The following is a 16404-nucleotide window of genomic DNA, read 5'->3' on the forward strand; positions in this document are numbered from 1 at the left end:
GCCGAACATAGGTAAGTTCGGCCTAACTTTAGTGAATGTTCGGCCGAACTCTGGGCTTAAATCTTCAGGCTTTCCTGCTTTGGTTCGGCCGAACACCTCTGAAGTTCGGCCGAACATCTTGAGTTTTTTGACTCCTTCCTTCCACTTCGAGCTTTCCTTGGATGTCGTTGACTTCCATTGACTATTCCGTCCATTTTACTTGTTTCCCTACACATTAACAAACCCGTGAAAAGCAAAAGCTTGACAAAAATTAAGAAAAACAAGGCGAAAGGGCGGTAATTAGGGGAAACCGAGTCAACTAGCATGTAAGAGCAAAAGGACTAAAATGAGCATAAAAGGGGAGGAAAACAAACAAAAACAAGAATAAAAAGAACAAAATACTATCCTAGGAGTGACATAAATGTCACTCATTAGAACCCCTGGCGCTAAAACTTTGCTGCACTTGGCCGTGAAAAGTTGTAATTATTCACTCGATCTGCAACACACGCGCAATAACTTATCTGCGCCCAGTTTCAGGAGCAAAAATATTGTTGCACGGTGTGACAGGAATAACATTAAGTATCGCAGCAAATTCATCAGGCAGAGGCACTATCTCATTAATTACTTCTAAAAACAGAGACATGGTGATCAGAATCCCGAAAGTTCAGAGCATCATGGAGAAAACTATATAAGTCAATTTTTATCTGTTGCAATCCTAAAAAAGGCATCTAGATTATATTCCTTTAGCAAAGATTTCTCAATGGGACTAAGTGCAAAGTAATCGTAAAATTTAACCATTTCCCTCACGCAGAAAAAAAAATTAACGGTTTTTCAAAATTATTATTTATTCAAAAATAGTAATGAAAATCGTGGGCCCACCAACAGGCCACGACTTCTCGGGAAGCGATCGTGATCCACTAGTAACCGCTCATTACTCCGATCATTTATAAATATTTCTTATTTTCTAAAAAATATTGATAATTTTAAAAAAAAATTACTTCAATTTTTTTTAAGTTTTCCGTTTTCCAAAAAACGAGAGCAAGAAAAAAAAAATTGTTTCCAAAAAACGAGAGTACAAACTAAAAAAAATTATTTCCATATCCAAAAATTCCGTTTTCTAAAAAACGAGAGCCAAAAGTTTTCCGCCTTCTTTCACAAAATACGAGAGCCAAAATTTTCCGTTTTACACAAAAACGAGAGCCAAAACTTTTTCGCCTTCTATCTCAAAAGGCGAGAGCCAAAACAAAATTTCATTTTTAAAAAACCGAGAGCCAAAGTCTTACGCCTTCTTTCCTAAAAGGCGAGAGCCAAAATTTCCGTTTTTTAAAAAACGAGAGCCAAGTTTTCCGCGTTCTTCCTCAAAAAGGCGAGAGCCAAAAAAATTTCCGTTTTCTAAAAAACGAGAGCCAAGTTTTTCGCCTTCTTTCCAAAAAGGCGAGAGCCGAGTTTTCCGCCTTCTTTCCAACAAGGCAAGAGTCAAGTTTCCCACCTTCTTCTGAAAAGGCTTGAGCCAAGTTTTCCGCTTTCTTTCTCAAAAAAGCGAGAGCGAAGTTTTTCGCTTTCTTCCTCAAAAAGCAGGTCCGCCAAGTTTTAATATATCCAAGTTCTAAAACAAGTCTATCAAGTGTTCGAAAAACTTTGCCTTTATAGGAACACCTCCAATGACATTGTGAGGAGGTACAAGTTCATTCAACAAAGTATCAAATGACTCGATTGTGAGGAGAAATGTTGACATTCCTAGTGATGACCCTTAAGTCAAATGTTATCACTCGGGGGCTCGTGAGACCCTCGCATCCGAATCAATTTCCCAAAATCAAATTCATTGGACGCACTCCGTTGACCAATACTTTGATCTTCGTCTTCAACAGGCTCAATCAAAGTGGGGGCTAACTGTAGACGCCTACATTTAGTCTCCGGCTAGAAGCGATAAGTTTGATGCTGAAACAAAACATCCACTTGAAAAACGCATTCCTGATCAAGCAACAAACATTCTAAGACTGACTGACTCATCATCCAAACCCAAAGTTTCTATTTATAGTAACTTCTATTTATAGTAGTTGCCTCCCTAAGTATCTGCTAAAAATACTAAACCGTCCAAGATAAATTTGTGACAAAAGAATTTTAATTGAATTCCAATTAAAAATCTAAAGCATAAAGGAATATTCGTTTCACTCCAAAGAAAAGATCAAAAACATTAGGAAATTCTAGTTGTATTCCAATTAAATTTCTAAAATCCTAAAAAAATAGAAAAAAGATTAAAATAGAGTTTTAGTTGAAAACAATTGGAAATAAGGATTGAAACATAAAAAGAGTTTTAATACGACATGAAATCGAATTAAAGCTGCAATGAAAAGAGATAAAACGCATGAAAAAAGATTTGTGCGCAAAAAATCTCTTGCGCAAAGGGCCAACAAGTTAATCCCTCGCGCCAACATTCATGCACAACAATATTCTCGCTTACCTGTCCTAATTCAACTCAAAAACAAACTCTGGAAGAAATCTGGCGCCAACACCTGAGCGCAAGACATTTCTCACGCCCAGGTGATGTGCGCGAAAGATTTGTTGCGCCAACATGCTTTTCAACATCCCTCAAATTCCGAAAATTCCTATCTTTTACAGTACTTATTTCTTATAAATAGAGACTAAATCAGCCGAGTAAAGGGCACCAACATTAATTCTCATACTATACCCAATTAAGCTACAAGCCTAAACCTAAGTTCTCTATACGTTCTTATAATTGTCCCGTACACCCGGTATTCTTCGAGGTCCGCCGTAATTAACTCTTGTTAAGCGGAACTTTGCCGATATAAACACTTAAAATAAGTCTGGATCTTTCCCAAGAGTCCAGTTAAGTCGTGGAACGTTTTTTGAATAAAAGGAAAGCGAGTAAAGGAAAGTGGTTAGTTTTCTGAGAACCGCAATATAGCCAAAAATTATATTGTCACGTGCCATAATCTGATTTATTACTTTTAACCATTATAAATATGTCGAAAATAATCTGATTATTTATCACGCTTAATAAGATATTCTTTAATTGGACAATACGGATTATTGTTAGGTACCTTAAATCAATCTAAATAAACCTTTTACGACTGTTAGTTAATACTTGTGCATTAAAAGAAACTTAGATTAGTAATCTAGTATAACACATGTCCCGTCTTTGTTACATTGAACTAGTAAGAACCGCTTCAGAAGCTAATGCGTAGCACTCCCCGTATTCGTAAATGTCCCCCGAACCCTCAATATCTACGATCCCACACCAGGAATCACAAAGGAACCTAAGGTTGTTCTGGGTCAAATACGTTGAGTCTGGGTCTCACAAGCTTGTACTCACATATCACAACAACCGGGTTTTGTCAATTTTGTATAACTTAATGGCGACTCCATAAACTAGTAAAAAGAGGCAAATTGCCCACAGTTAGTCCAATTTTACTTAATATTGCTTGTCACACATCCGCGAGAGAAGAAGTAAGAAAAGGCCATAAACCCGTCTTTTCCAACCCCCTTCACACTAGTATCCGTCATTAAAGGATTTAAGTCACCTAATCACAACAACCAAAATACAAGCAAGACATATATGCCAGTTAAATAAGTTGTATACCAGTTAAATAAGTGGCGCAAGACAATTTGCATCTTAAAGTAGTTAGCTAGAAAAGTTAGTTTTTTTTTTTGCTTTTTTGACGGTAGTTTTTGCTAAGGGTTGAGAAGTAGACATAATATTAGTACTTGTATATTCTATTCACATTCTGAAGGAAATCATAGCCTTTGACCTTCCTTAGTACTCCGTATTTGCTAAAAACACGGGTTTGGCATTGCACTTTGCACGCATGATCATTAAAAATGGGGTAAATGTGCGCAAAAGAAGAATCAGATATTACTCGACCGTACCATATTAGTACTTTTAATTTTGATTTTTTTTTTTTTTTTTTGGCTTCTTTTTTATGTGTTTTCTTTAGTCTACTTTGATCTCTACAATGGCTTCTTTGTTGTTTCTTCAATGGTGCATGATCTATATACTTTTCGGATCGGTAGCGTTTGCTCAATTGAGTGATAACTTCTATTCAAAATCATGCCCTCAGGTATTTTCAATAATTGAAGATGAGGTTAAATACGCCATAAACAAAGAGCCACGCATGGGTGCATCATTGCTGAGACTTCAATTCCATGATTGTGGTGTTAGTGTAAGTCTAGCATCTAATTAGAGGTTGTACATAATTTTTGAGCAATTCTTATAACTTTTCGGCATTTACCCGATGAATCGTCACATGTAAGTATATCACATTGATAAAGAAATGTATAGTTTATTCCATTTCTTTGTTGTATAAATAGGGATGTGATGCATCAATTTTGCTTGATGAGACACCAACTTCAAGCAGCGAGAAGTCTGCCATGATTAATCTTAATTCAGCTAGGGGATTTGAAGTCATTGATACGATCAAAGCTCGATTAGAAAAAGCATGCCCTGGAGTTGTGTCTTGTGCGGATATCATTACAATAGTTGCTCGAGACTGTGTTTCCACGGTGCCTTTTACTAGCTCGATTATTACTCATTTGAAATTATTAAAACTTATTTTATTCAACTCGTCAAGTTTTTTATTAATTGTTTTTTCATAGCTTGGTGGACCAAGTTATACAGTACCCTTGGGTAGAAGAGATTCGACAGATTCACATAAATTTAAGGCTGATCTTTTAGTTCCTGTCTTTCTGGCGGGTTTACACGCACAGATTTTTGCCTTTAAATTGAAAGGCATCAGCAAGACTGAATTTGTGGCTTTAACAGGTATTCCGTTCTTTTACTTTTCTCAAAACTTTCTACATTACTCATCGGTCAAAAATCGGACCGGACTGGACCAATCTGAAAATTATAACTTTTGTAAATTAAAATTAAAGGCTGGACCGATAAAGTGATGATGTTTGGACCAAAACGTACCTAACTTTCAAAATCAAGTCAAAATTCATATTGGAGCTGTTTGGGCCTATTTTTTTATCCCTTGTATGTTAGTACAAAAAAAACATTTATGTTGCGTATAACAATATGAAAAGAATAAATAAAGAAATTAGACATTTATCGTAAAATAGTTAATTATATACTTCTTCGGTTCTTTAAGTGTTGCACAATGTTGACTTTAATGAGCAAAGTATTGACAAATGTGATATGTCGAGTACGTGTAGGTGCTCACACGGTAGGCATGGCCAGATGCACGTCTTACAGAGACCATATCTATGACGATAACAACATAGACCCTGTCTTTGCTGCGTCATTGCAAGCAAATTGTCCTAAGGAAGGAGGGGATAATAACACAACACCAATCGATTCCACAACCCCATTTGTGTTTGACAACGCTTACTTTATCAACTTGATGAATAAAAAAGGTGTTCTTCCCACAGATCAAGCGCTATATACCGGAGAAGGAGGACCCACGGACGCCATTGTTGCAAATTATAGTTCGAGTAAGGATAATTTCTTCAAGGATTTTGTTACAGCAATACTAAAGTTCGGACAATTAGGGGTTCTAACTGGCACAGATGGAGAAATCAGAACTAATTGTCGAAAGGTCAATACTGCAAATTAAATAGTGCTCAAAGCTTAATTTAGAATATTGTTGATGTTTATATATAACTTAGTCTCTAAACAGGTTTGACACATGTGAAGAAAAAATGATATAAACGCGCAAGATTATTTATATGATTGTTATTTTAATCATATAAAATTAGTGAATGTGTAATCCAATTATTAGTTGTAAATTTAACACAAAAGGAAAAGCAAGTAGGTCGAAGCAGTTTTATTTTCCTGACGCAGGTTCAACCCTTGATATTCATATTCCCATGTAGAAAGATAAATGTAAGGGTCAGAGGATAATATTGTAATTAATGAGGTATGTGTATAATACGTCAGAACGTCGAACCCTCTCTTTGCGTTTGTAATCCGTAATGCTTATGTGGTACAATAGCCTACAAAATTGCAACTTTAAATCATCAATTATACTTAAAAAAAAAAAAAAAATTGTATGTTTAGGAAAAGATCGAAAAAGACGGTAAATGAAGAGAAGGAAAGGGAAAAGGTATGAAATAAAGTTGAGAAATGGAAGAATAGTTTAAAGAAAATCGATCGAGTGAGTAATTTTAAATTAAGGCGGCTTTGTAAAAGTATAAGAAGTCATATCATAACCCATATATTATATATATCCAATGTTTTTATTGTTACTAAAAACAAAAATATGTGTCACAGAAATTAGGAATATGACTAATTTAAAGTTAATAGTTTATTCTGAATCACATTGCTTTCAAATTCAAGGAACTAAAAACAGAAAATGGGAAATGATTTCGATGGAGCCCTTAGATTAGTAAACTTAAAATTTAAATTGTAAAGATGGCTAAGGATGCACTTAATTAAGGCTAACCCCTTATAGAAATTTGCTAAAAAAGGGACTGGCAACACATGACACTTTGCATGCATGATCATTGAAAATGGAACAAATTAATGCACTCGAACATTTAACTAATTTCTTATTCTTTTGGCTATTTTTTTTTTTTGATGATTTTTCTTTAATTAGTTTGCTTTGATTTCTTCCATGGCTTCCTTCTCGGTTCTTCAATGGTGCATGACCGTCTCTATACTTTTGGGATCGGCGTTCGCTCAATTGAGCGAGAACTTTTATTCAACCTCATGCCCACAAGCATTCTCTATAATTAAAGATGAGGTTAAAATCGCCATTAAAAAAGATCCTGGAATGGGTGCATCATTGCTGCATCTTCATTTCCATGATTGCGGTGCCGGGGTAAGTCTAAGATTTTAGGAATCGTATGCCTACTAGATTAAATTTAAGGGTCCTAATGATTTTGAAATAAAAGAACAAATAATTAATTGTTGAGGATTTATACAACAGAGATAAACTAATTGTTGAGGATTTAATGTTCAACTTTTTATCTTTAATTTCTACTCTTTTTTAATTGGAATATTTGCGAATTACTACCTAGGTCTTTCGTGACTTTGCAAATTACTACCTAGCTTATTAAAAGTTGCAAATTACTACCTACTTGTTTAGTTATTGTTGTCAATTACTACCTTAGCCAATTTTCCGGTCAATTAGTCACTAATCATATCATAATTAACCGTTAATCATACTTTAAGTATTTTAATTACTTAATAAAAAAAAAAGTTCCAAAACTGTTTAAATCAAGAATTGAAAATGCCGAAAAAAGAAACCAAAAAAAAAAAATTAAATTCTCACTCCTCCATTGTTGTGCGCCTGCCTCCACTTCCCAAAGATTGAGAGAGAGCTACGCTTTGGTGCATCACCCATCTGCAAAAAAAGAAATGGTTCGATCTTACTCTAGCTCTTTTTGTCTTTTTCTCTTACTTCGATATAATCTCTTAATTTTTCCAACTAATTTATCTCATGATCCATTGCTTAATTGGGGTTATAATTTGTTGTTAAAAATATGAACAGCCCTTGGTGGCGAATGAAGATTTGCAGCACGTTTCATATTTTGCGGTTGTTGAACACCAACATTGATGGGAAGCAGACGATCTGTTTGTTTGTTTGATTTATTTATTTTGTTTGGTTTTTTGGGGGGGTATTTTGTATTTTTTTTAATTTTAGATTTTATTAATTAATTAAAATAATTAAAGTATGATTAACGTTTGATTATGATATGATTAATGACTAATAGGCCGGAATATGGACTAAGGTAGTAATTGACAACAATAACTAAATACATAGGTAGTAATTTACAACTTTTAACAAACTGGGTAGTATTTTGCAAAGTCACAAAAGACCTAGGTAGTAATTTGCAAATTTTCCTTTTTAATTAGTGTCAAACATGTTTAAATGTAAAATACACACCATCCATCTGTCTTTCAAAGAAATATAATTTTTAAAACAACAAAACAAGGCTCTATCGTTAAAGAAGAATAAATAAGAAGTACTAGTATATAGTATTGTGTGCATATGAACCATGCCTTTTTTATGAAACATAATACACCCTCCGACTCGAAATATTCGAAACGCTTTCCTTATAAGATCATTCCGGATTACTTGCAACGTTTCTAAAAATGAAAACTTTTATCCATATTATATCAATTTCTCATTTATTCAAGGACCCACCTACATCTTTACTCCCTAAAATTAAACATTAAAAGATACCACACTATCCCACTATTCCACTATCTATATTAAAAAAACACTCCACTACCAACTACTATCTAATTAAATAATAAGTCAATTACAATGCATTAAATTTTGTGTCGATCAAAGCGTTTCGAGTATTCTGGGACGAAAGGAGTATGGCTTAATATCTTGCTTACATTGCGCGTTGTTATTCAAATAAATAGTTTGGAGTAGTTTATTTTATTTATTTGTTTGATAATTAGGGATGTGACGGGTCAATTTTACTGGATGATACACCAAGTTCAACCGGGGAGAAGTCTTTAGTTGTGAATCTTAACACGACAAGGGGGTATGAAATCATTGACAAGATCAAAGCCCGACTTGAAAAAGCATGTCCTGCGGTTGTTTCTTGTGCTGATATTCTAGCAGTGGTTGCTCGAGACTCTGTTGTTGGGGTATGATTATTCTTTCATATGTCAATCATGCTTCTAAATTTCACTATCACATGCTTCTAAATCCCCGTTTTGTTGTAAAATTTAACTGACTACGTACTGATTTAAAAGTATTTTCATTGTTAAAATTAATTTTAGTTATCTAATTAAACTTATTTTTGCTAACTCATATACGGTATATTTCATCTGTTTTATAAAATTTACAGCATTTAAAACTTTATTTTTGTCAAAATACATCTTTGACTACTAATATCTGAAAAAACAAAAAATTATAGGGATTATTGGACAAATTTAGTTGTTAGTTTGAAAATCTACCCTAAAACTAATCAAGCAAATATATAGTAAAATCAAGATTGTTTCTCTGTCCATACGCTTGTATCTTGTGTGCATGCATGTTGACAAACATAATAGTCTAGATTGAAAATACCAAAACTTTTGAACGATGAAAATGAAGTATTTATATCTCGAAAACCAAATCATTGCAATTTTTTTGATATTACACCTCGCGTAGTGATATTACAATGTGGATATCAAAAAGTTTAGTTAATCATTTACTTTTAATTAATTAATGGTCTCTCCATGCATAATAACAGAAAATATTTAAGGGTCAAAACTAACAACACTTGTATTATTTACTAATTAAAACAAACTTTTAAGATGATCATTGATATTTATTTATTTTAGTTGAAGAGAATATTCTTGATTTTTGTGGCAACAAGAGATAAATTTAAAGGTTCAATAAAAATGGGCCGGACTAGGATTATCGGGTTGCTGAGTTAGGCTAAGACTAGGGCTGTCAAAAATTGACCCGATCCGAGAAATCGACCGAAACCGACCGACATCCGAACCGAATATATCCGAGAAGTAGAGGCTCTTGAATCCGATCCGAACCGATCCGAAATCCGATTTGACCCGTGAATCAAAGACCCGAACCCGATCCGCTAACAACCCGAGGAGACCCGTAACCCGATTAGTACCCGATTAGCTTTAACCAAACCGAACCCGCATCCGACCCGATAGCAATCCGAAATCCGATTTTACCGGATAACAACTGCAATCGACCCGACCCGATAAAACCCGATATCCGATTTAACCCGTATTGTTCTTGACCTGATCCGAATGAACCCGAAACCGACTTTCAACCGAATTATCACCTATCCGACTTGAATCTACCCGGCATCCGAAAATAACCCGACTCGATTTAACCCGATAGCCAAAAAGTAACTACCCATACTCGATTTTATTCTATCCGATTTGATCCAACTAAAATTTAGTCTACTCATTATTAATATGACTCACCTAAACAAGTGAACTATTAATTACCTAAACTCCAACTCGATATACACATTTTTGTCGTATCATAGCTAATTTATTGTCATTATTCCCATATAATTAAAGGTCTTAAACATTATAAAACAGCATGAAATTAATTAAAAATTACGGAGTACAATACTAGTTTTTTATATCTTTGGTCTTCCCATTTCAGTATTATTTAATCAACCAAGAACTTAGTTGATGAAGTTTGGTTCTACAAATATTATACTTCAAAACATTTGTTAATCATTATTACGTTAGAGCGAAAATGTAACCTTCAGACAATTACAATATTCAATTTTGGGATATTTAATTGTCTAAATTTAACTTTATAAGTTCATTTTTACTTAATTTAGATATCTTCTATCACATTTATTTTACTTAACACTCCACTATCTTCTATCACATTTATTTTTTTTCTTAAGCAATAAGTAATGTCAATCCTTCGGGTGAGTTTTATGGAAACAAGTATTAACACTCCACTATGACACTATCTTCTACCACATTTATATTTCAATAAATAATACGGAGAATCCCACTATCTCATTTCACGTCTACTTTTACAATAAATTAATATTTATATGAACAATAACTTATCTTCTACTCCGTAAAATTTAGTGTCAACGAATCTTGATAAGTGTAAAGGTTAATTTTGGACGGAGGAAGTAGAATTCTAAAAATTCATTATTTGGCATGAGATATTAGAATAATAAAGCGATATGATTTGATAGTGAACTCAATAGTTACTCGATCCATAAAACATAAGAATACTACCAACCCGATCCTAGCTCAAACCGCAAACTCAATATGTAATTGACCCGGATCCGAGGTACGACCGATCTGAACTTGACCCTAACCCGAGACTCACGATCCAAACTTGACCCGAAACCGAGATTTTATCCGATCCAGACATGACACATTCCAGCAGTAAACCGGTTAAAATATTAAGTGAATCCGACATTCATCCGAACCCGAGACTTATCTGATCCGAACATGACCCGTACCCGCAGTAAACCGGTCAAAATGCAACCGTATCCGATATGCACCCGAACCAAACTAGACCCGAACCAAAATAAACCGATACAAAACCGTTTTTAACCCGAACCGGTTCAAACCGAACCCGATATTTAGCCGAACCGAAATTACCTGAACCGAAACCGACTCGAACCCGAAACAATTAATTACCCGACTTCACCCGAACCCGAAGTTATCCGAACCGATCCGAATTGACCCGGATAGAAATATTCACCCGACATTATCCGATTTCGACAGAATCCGAACCGTTTATAACCGATCCGAAACCGATTCGATGACCCGATTTGACACCCTAGCTAAGACTAGCCCGCCCTAAAGAATATTGATTCCTTTAAGCTTTTTACACTTTGTTGCAGCTTGGTGGACCAAATTGGAATGTACCATTGGGGAGAAGAGATTCTACTGAAGCACATCCATATTTAACTGAAGCAATAGCTCCTCTCTTTCTTGCGGGTCTAGATGCAATCATTTTATTCTTTGAAGCAAAAGGCTTCACTAAGAATGAATTTGTCGCTTTACAAGGTACTCCCTTAGATCTTTTTTTGATACAATGGTTATACTTTACTCTCCCTGTTCCTAAATATGTGCCACTTATGGAAAATTGCGTAGTAATTAATAAATATGAGAAGTGTGTAAGATAAACAATGATTAAGAGTGTTTTTTTTGGGAAAGGATAAAATAATAATTATTTATTGATAATTTACAAATAAAATTGGATGTGGGGATTGAAAAATGAAAAAATGTATAATGTGTAAGAAAAAATAATCATTATTTATGAAAAAATGAGAAAAATGTATGAAAAAATGGGAAAAGTGTATGTTCAAAAATGGAAAGTGGACACATATAAGGAACACCACTTTAGAAAAAGGCCTTGTTTGGCAAATGGCTTTTTGCTGGCTTTTTGGTTGGCTTTTGGCTGTTGGCTTTTTAATCTGGTCAAACAGCCAAAAAATATGTTTGGTAACTGGCTTTTTAGCTTGCTAAAAAGCCAGCTTTTCCGCCAAAAATGAAAAGCTAGTAACACTAGCTTTTTGGAGTTGGCTTTTGGCTTTTCACTATCTAAATTACTTTTTTGTCCTTGTTTTTTTTACTAATTAACTAATAATTAATAATTAATAATCAATAATTAATAATTAATAATTAATATTAATAATTAATAATTAATAATTAATAATTAATATAATATATAATTAATAATTAATAATTAATAATTAATAATTAATAATTAATAATTAATAATTAATAATTAATAATTAATAATTAATAATTAATAATTAATAATTAATAATTAATAATTAATAATTAATAATTAATAATTAATAATTAATAATTAATAATTAATAATTAATAATTAATAATTAATAATTAATAATTAATAATTAATAATTAATAATTAATAATTAATAATTAATAATTAATAATTAATAATTAATAATTAATAATTAATAATTAATAATTAATAATTAATAATTAATAATTAATAATTAATAATTAATAATTAATAATTAATAATTAATAATTAATAATTAATAATTAATAATTAATAATTAATAATTAATAATTAATAATTAATAATTAATAATTAATAATTAATAATTAATAATTAATAATTAATAATTAATAATTAATAATTAATAATTAATAATTAATAATTAATAATTAATAATTAATATTTAATAATTAATAATTAATAATTAATAATTAATAATTAATAATTAATATTTAATAATTAATAATTAATAATTAATAATTAATAATTCATAATTCATAATTCATAATTAATAATTAATAATTAATAATTCATAATTCATAATTCATAGTTCATAGTTCATAGTTAATAGTTAATAGTTAATAGTTAATAGTTAATAGTTAATAGTTAATTAATAGTTAATAGTTAATAATTAATAGTTAATAGTTAATAATTAATAGTTAATAGTTAATAGTTAATAGTTAATAGTTAATAGTTAATAGTTAATAGTTAATAATTAATAATTAATAATTAATAAATTAATAATTAATAATTAATAATAATATTAATAATTAATAATTAATAATTAATAATTAATAATAATATTAATAATTAATAATTAATAATTAATAATTAATATAATTAATAATTAATAATTAATAATTAATAATTAATAATTAATATTAATAATTAATAATATAATTAATAATTAATAATTAATAATTAATAATTAATAATTAATAATTAATAATTAATAATTAATAATTAATAATTAATAATTAATAATTAATAATTAATAATTAATAATTAATAATTAAATAATTAATAATTAATAATTAATAATTAATAATTAATAATTAATAATTAATAATAATTAATAATTAGTAATTAGTAATTAATAATTAAATTAATAATTAATAATTAATATTAATAATTAATAATTAATAATTAATAATTAGTAATTAATAATTAATAATTAATAATTAATAATTAATAATTAATAATTAATAATTAATAATTAATAATTAATAATTAATAATTAATAATTAATAATTAATAATTAATAATTAATAATTAATAATTAATAATTAATAATTAATAATTAATAATTAATAATTAATAATTAATAATTAATAATTAATAATTAATAATTAATAATTAATAATTAATAATTAATAATTAATAATTAATAATTAATAATTAATAATAATTAATAATTATAATAATAATTAATAATAATAATTAATAATTAATAATTAATAATTAATAATTAATAATTAATAATTAATAATTAATAATTAATAATTAATAATTAATAATTAATAATTAATAATTAATAATTAATAATTAATAATTAATAATTAATAATTAATAATTAATAATTAATAATTAATAATTAATAATTAATAATTAATAATTAATAATTAATAATCAATAATTAATAATTAATCAATCAATAATTAATAATTAATAATTAATAATTAATAATTAATAATTAATAATTAATAATTATAATTAATAATTAATAATTAAAAGTTAATAATTACGGAGTATTAATTAATGACTATTAACTAACAGTGAATAATTAATTAATAATTAATCATTTATTATTAATGATTAATTAATAATTATTAATTATTATTAATTTAATTATTATTAATTATTAATTATTAATTATTAATCATTAATCAATTATTATTTATTATTAGTTAATAATTATTACTCCGTAATTATTAATTAAAATAATAATTTATTAATAATATTGCATAAAGTAATTTATGTTTAATTTATATTTTATTTATTTGTAATTACGTTTTACTCCGTACACAATACACAGTATGTATTGAAAAATGAATAAAAGACATTAAATGTCCTTAAATGTCATTTTACATAGCTACAGCCAACAGCCAACAACTGATTTTACCAAACATATTTGTAACCAATCCATAGTCAAACAGCCAACAAAAGCAGCCAACTTGAACAGCCAGTCAAACCAGCTAAGTAAAACAGCCGACAGCCAACAGCCAACAGCCAATTTCCAAACAGGGCCAAAGTAACACATGTTTAGGAACGGATAGAGTATATTTCACGCTTATCAATGTAAATGTTTGAGTTCTTTATCAATAATTATGAACTTGTGAAATTTATAAAATATAAATATATATCGAAAATACATTTTGTGAATAACCAACAATAATCCACATGACTATATTTCTTATCTCACGTATAAATCACAAACAATGGTCAAATTAAAGCTCAATGTCATCATTCAAAAGTGTATATACATATTTTCCATAATTAATTACCATCTTTGCATGTTTTAGTTGCACAAAAATTACAATGTTATTGAGGTTAATTATTGATTAATGTACGTGTGTTTTCTTAAATAAAGGTTCTCACACGATAGGCATGGCAAGATGCTTAACCTACAAAAACCATATCTATGATGATAAGAACATAGACCCGGCCTACGCAGCGTCATTACGAGCAAATTGTCCCAAGCAAGGAGGAGATAGCAAATTAACACCAATTGACTCCACAACTCCATTTGTGTTCGACAATATGTATTTTATTAACTTGATGAAACAAAAAGGTCTTCTTGTCGCAGATCAACAACTATACACAGGAAAGGGAGGAACCGCTGACGCCATTGTCGCAAATTATAGTTCAAGTAAGGATAACTTCTTCAACAATTATGTTACAGGAATAGTAAAGCTCGGAAAAATGGGGGTTCTTACTGGAAAAGATGGAGAAATTAGAACTAATTGCCGGAAGGTCAATGGTGCAAAAGCTTGAACCTTGCTATAGAAGGGAGCGAAATTTCGATTGCTATAGAAGGGTGCAAAAACATGTACCATTACGATTAAAACATGTACCATTGAAATTCAATTTATTTACAGAAATGCCCCTGTGACGTGTTTTGAAACACATCACAACATGCCGAAATGACTTCCTCTAGAATGTAACATAAAACATGTGTTAATGTCTAATGGACCACCCAAATAAATGAAAAATATCATTATTAATTGGGTGTGTTCCGTTTAGTTCACCTTAGTTCTCTTATTCTAGTCTGATCTGATATTGTTAAGATCTAACCCATGAAACGTCACGTGTGAGTTTCTTACATTTATAAAAAGAGGAGCCCGCACTAGTAGAAAAAACCCTTATTGCAGCGGGCTTTTAGACCCCTGTTGCAGCGTACATCGTATGCTGCAACTGGGGGGCCAGCAACAAGTCTGAACTTGTTGCAGCGTACAATGTTCGCTGCAAAAAGTGGTTTTTTGCAGCGTACATATGTATGTACGCTGCAACAAGTGTCAAAAAATTGGCAAAATTATTGACTTGTTGCAGCGTACAAAGTCTTGTACGCTGCAAAAAACTCCACTTTTTGCAGGGTACATTTATTTGTACGCTGCAACAAGTCTGGAATTTTGCGAAATTTTTTACCCTTGTTACAGCGTACAATATATATGTACGCTGCAACAAAGCACTTTTGGCGGGAAAATTCTAATTTTGTTTACGGATACCTAGAGTGCCTTGCACCAAATATAGAAACCTGTCAAAACAATAATAGAATAACGCAACCTGTATAACAAATATAAAAACAATAACTGGAGTTTTGTATATATCCCAAAACCAAAGTGCACATACCGATACATTTAAATATATTTACGTTCCAATTTCAACGTACGCATACATTTTAACATAAAAGATTGTTCTATAACATCTAAACCAACTCGATCAAGCGCCCTCATGTCAATAATAAATACTTGGTGGTAAAAAAACTTCGCCCATTGCTCACGAACCACATCAATTTCCTCACTAGCATAAGGCGCAGTCCCCGGAGTATAGACCTTACAAAAACAAAAATTTGATGGAGCATTAGATCGATTAAATGTTTACATGGAAAAAACAAATTTCTTAAAACAAAGTTGATCAAGCAACTGAACAACACATCTTCGGAGCCTCATAAAGTCACAACAATCAAGTGTCTTTAAATCACTACCCGAACCTATGCACTTCATGTCACACGATATAAAGGAAC

General features: G+C 30.4%; 2 protein-coding genes across 3 annotated transcripts; both read left to right on the plus strand.

The window, feature by feature from the left end:
- Positions 1 to 3893: 3893 nt before the first annotated feature.
- LOC110805575 (cationic peroxidase 1-like) lies at positions 3894 to 5794 on the plus strand. The gene is made up of 4 exons (XM_022011190.2): positions 3894 to 4160; positions 4309 to 4500; positions 4594 to 4759; positions 5152 to 5794. The coding sequence occupies exons 1-4, from the start codon at positions 3954 to 3956 to the stop codon at positions 5550 to 5552; spliced, it is 966 nt and encodes a 321-aa protein (XP_021866882.2). The 5' UTR covers positions 3894 to 3953; the 3' UTR covers positions 5553 to 5794.
- Positions 5795 to 6333: 539 nt separating this feature from the next.
- Positions 6334 to 15473, plus strand: LOC110805576 (cationic peroxidase 1). 2 transcript variants are annotated; one of them, XM_022011191.2, is made up of 4 exons: positions 6334 to 6758; positions 8354 to 8545; positions 11248 to 11413; positions 14752 to 15472. In XM_022011191.2, exons 1-4 carry the CDS (start codon positions 6552 to 6554, stop codon positions 15153 to 15155), a joined length of 969 nt encoding a protein of 322 aa, XP_021866883.2. In that variant the 5' UTR covers positions 6334 to 6551; the 3' UTR covers positions 15156 to 15472. The 2 variants fall into 2 exon arrangements, with proteins under 2 accessions (XP_021866883.2, XP_056686210.1); XM_056830232.1 differs by lacking the exon at positions 6334 to 6758 and adding an exon at positions 6779 to 7300 and having other exon boundaries at positions 14752 to 15473.
- Positions 15474 to 16404: the final 931 nt, after the last annotated feature.

The sequence above is a fragment of the Spinacia oleracea genome, chromosome 5, assembly GCF_020520425.1.
Source record: "Spinacia oleracea cultivar Varoflay chromosome 5, BTI_SOV_V1, whole genome shotgun sequence".
NCBI lineage: Eukaryota > Viridiplantae > Streptophyta > Magnoliopsida > Caryophyllales > Amaranthaceae > Spinacia > Spinacia oleracea.

Coding starts and splice junctions, on each gene's coding strand:
- LOC110805576 (XM_022011191.2), top strand. CDS start 6,552: ATGGCTTCCTTCTCGGTTCTTCAATGGTGCATGACCGTCTCTATACTT. Junction 6,759..8,353: donor TCCATGATTGCGGTGCCGGG/GTAAGTCTAAGA, acceptor TTTGATAATTAG/GGATGTGACGGGTCAATTTT. Junction 11,414..14,751: donor TGAATTTGTCGCTTTACAAG/GTACTCCCTTAG, acceptor TCTTAAATAAAG/GTTCTCACACGATAGGCATG.
- LOC110805575 (XM_022011190.2), top strand. CDS start 3,954: ATGGCTTCTTTGTTGTTTCTTCAATGGTGCATGATCTATATACTTTTC. Junction 4,161..4,308: donor TCCATGATTGTGGTGTTAGT/GTAAGTCTAGCA, acceptor TTGTATAAATAG/GGATGTGATGCATCAATTTT. Junction 4,501..4,593: donor CTCGAGACTGTGTTTCCACG/GTGCCTTTTACT, acceptor GTTTTTTCATAG/CTTGGTGGACCAAGTTATAC.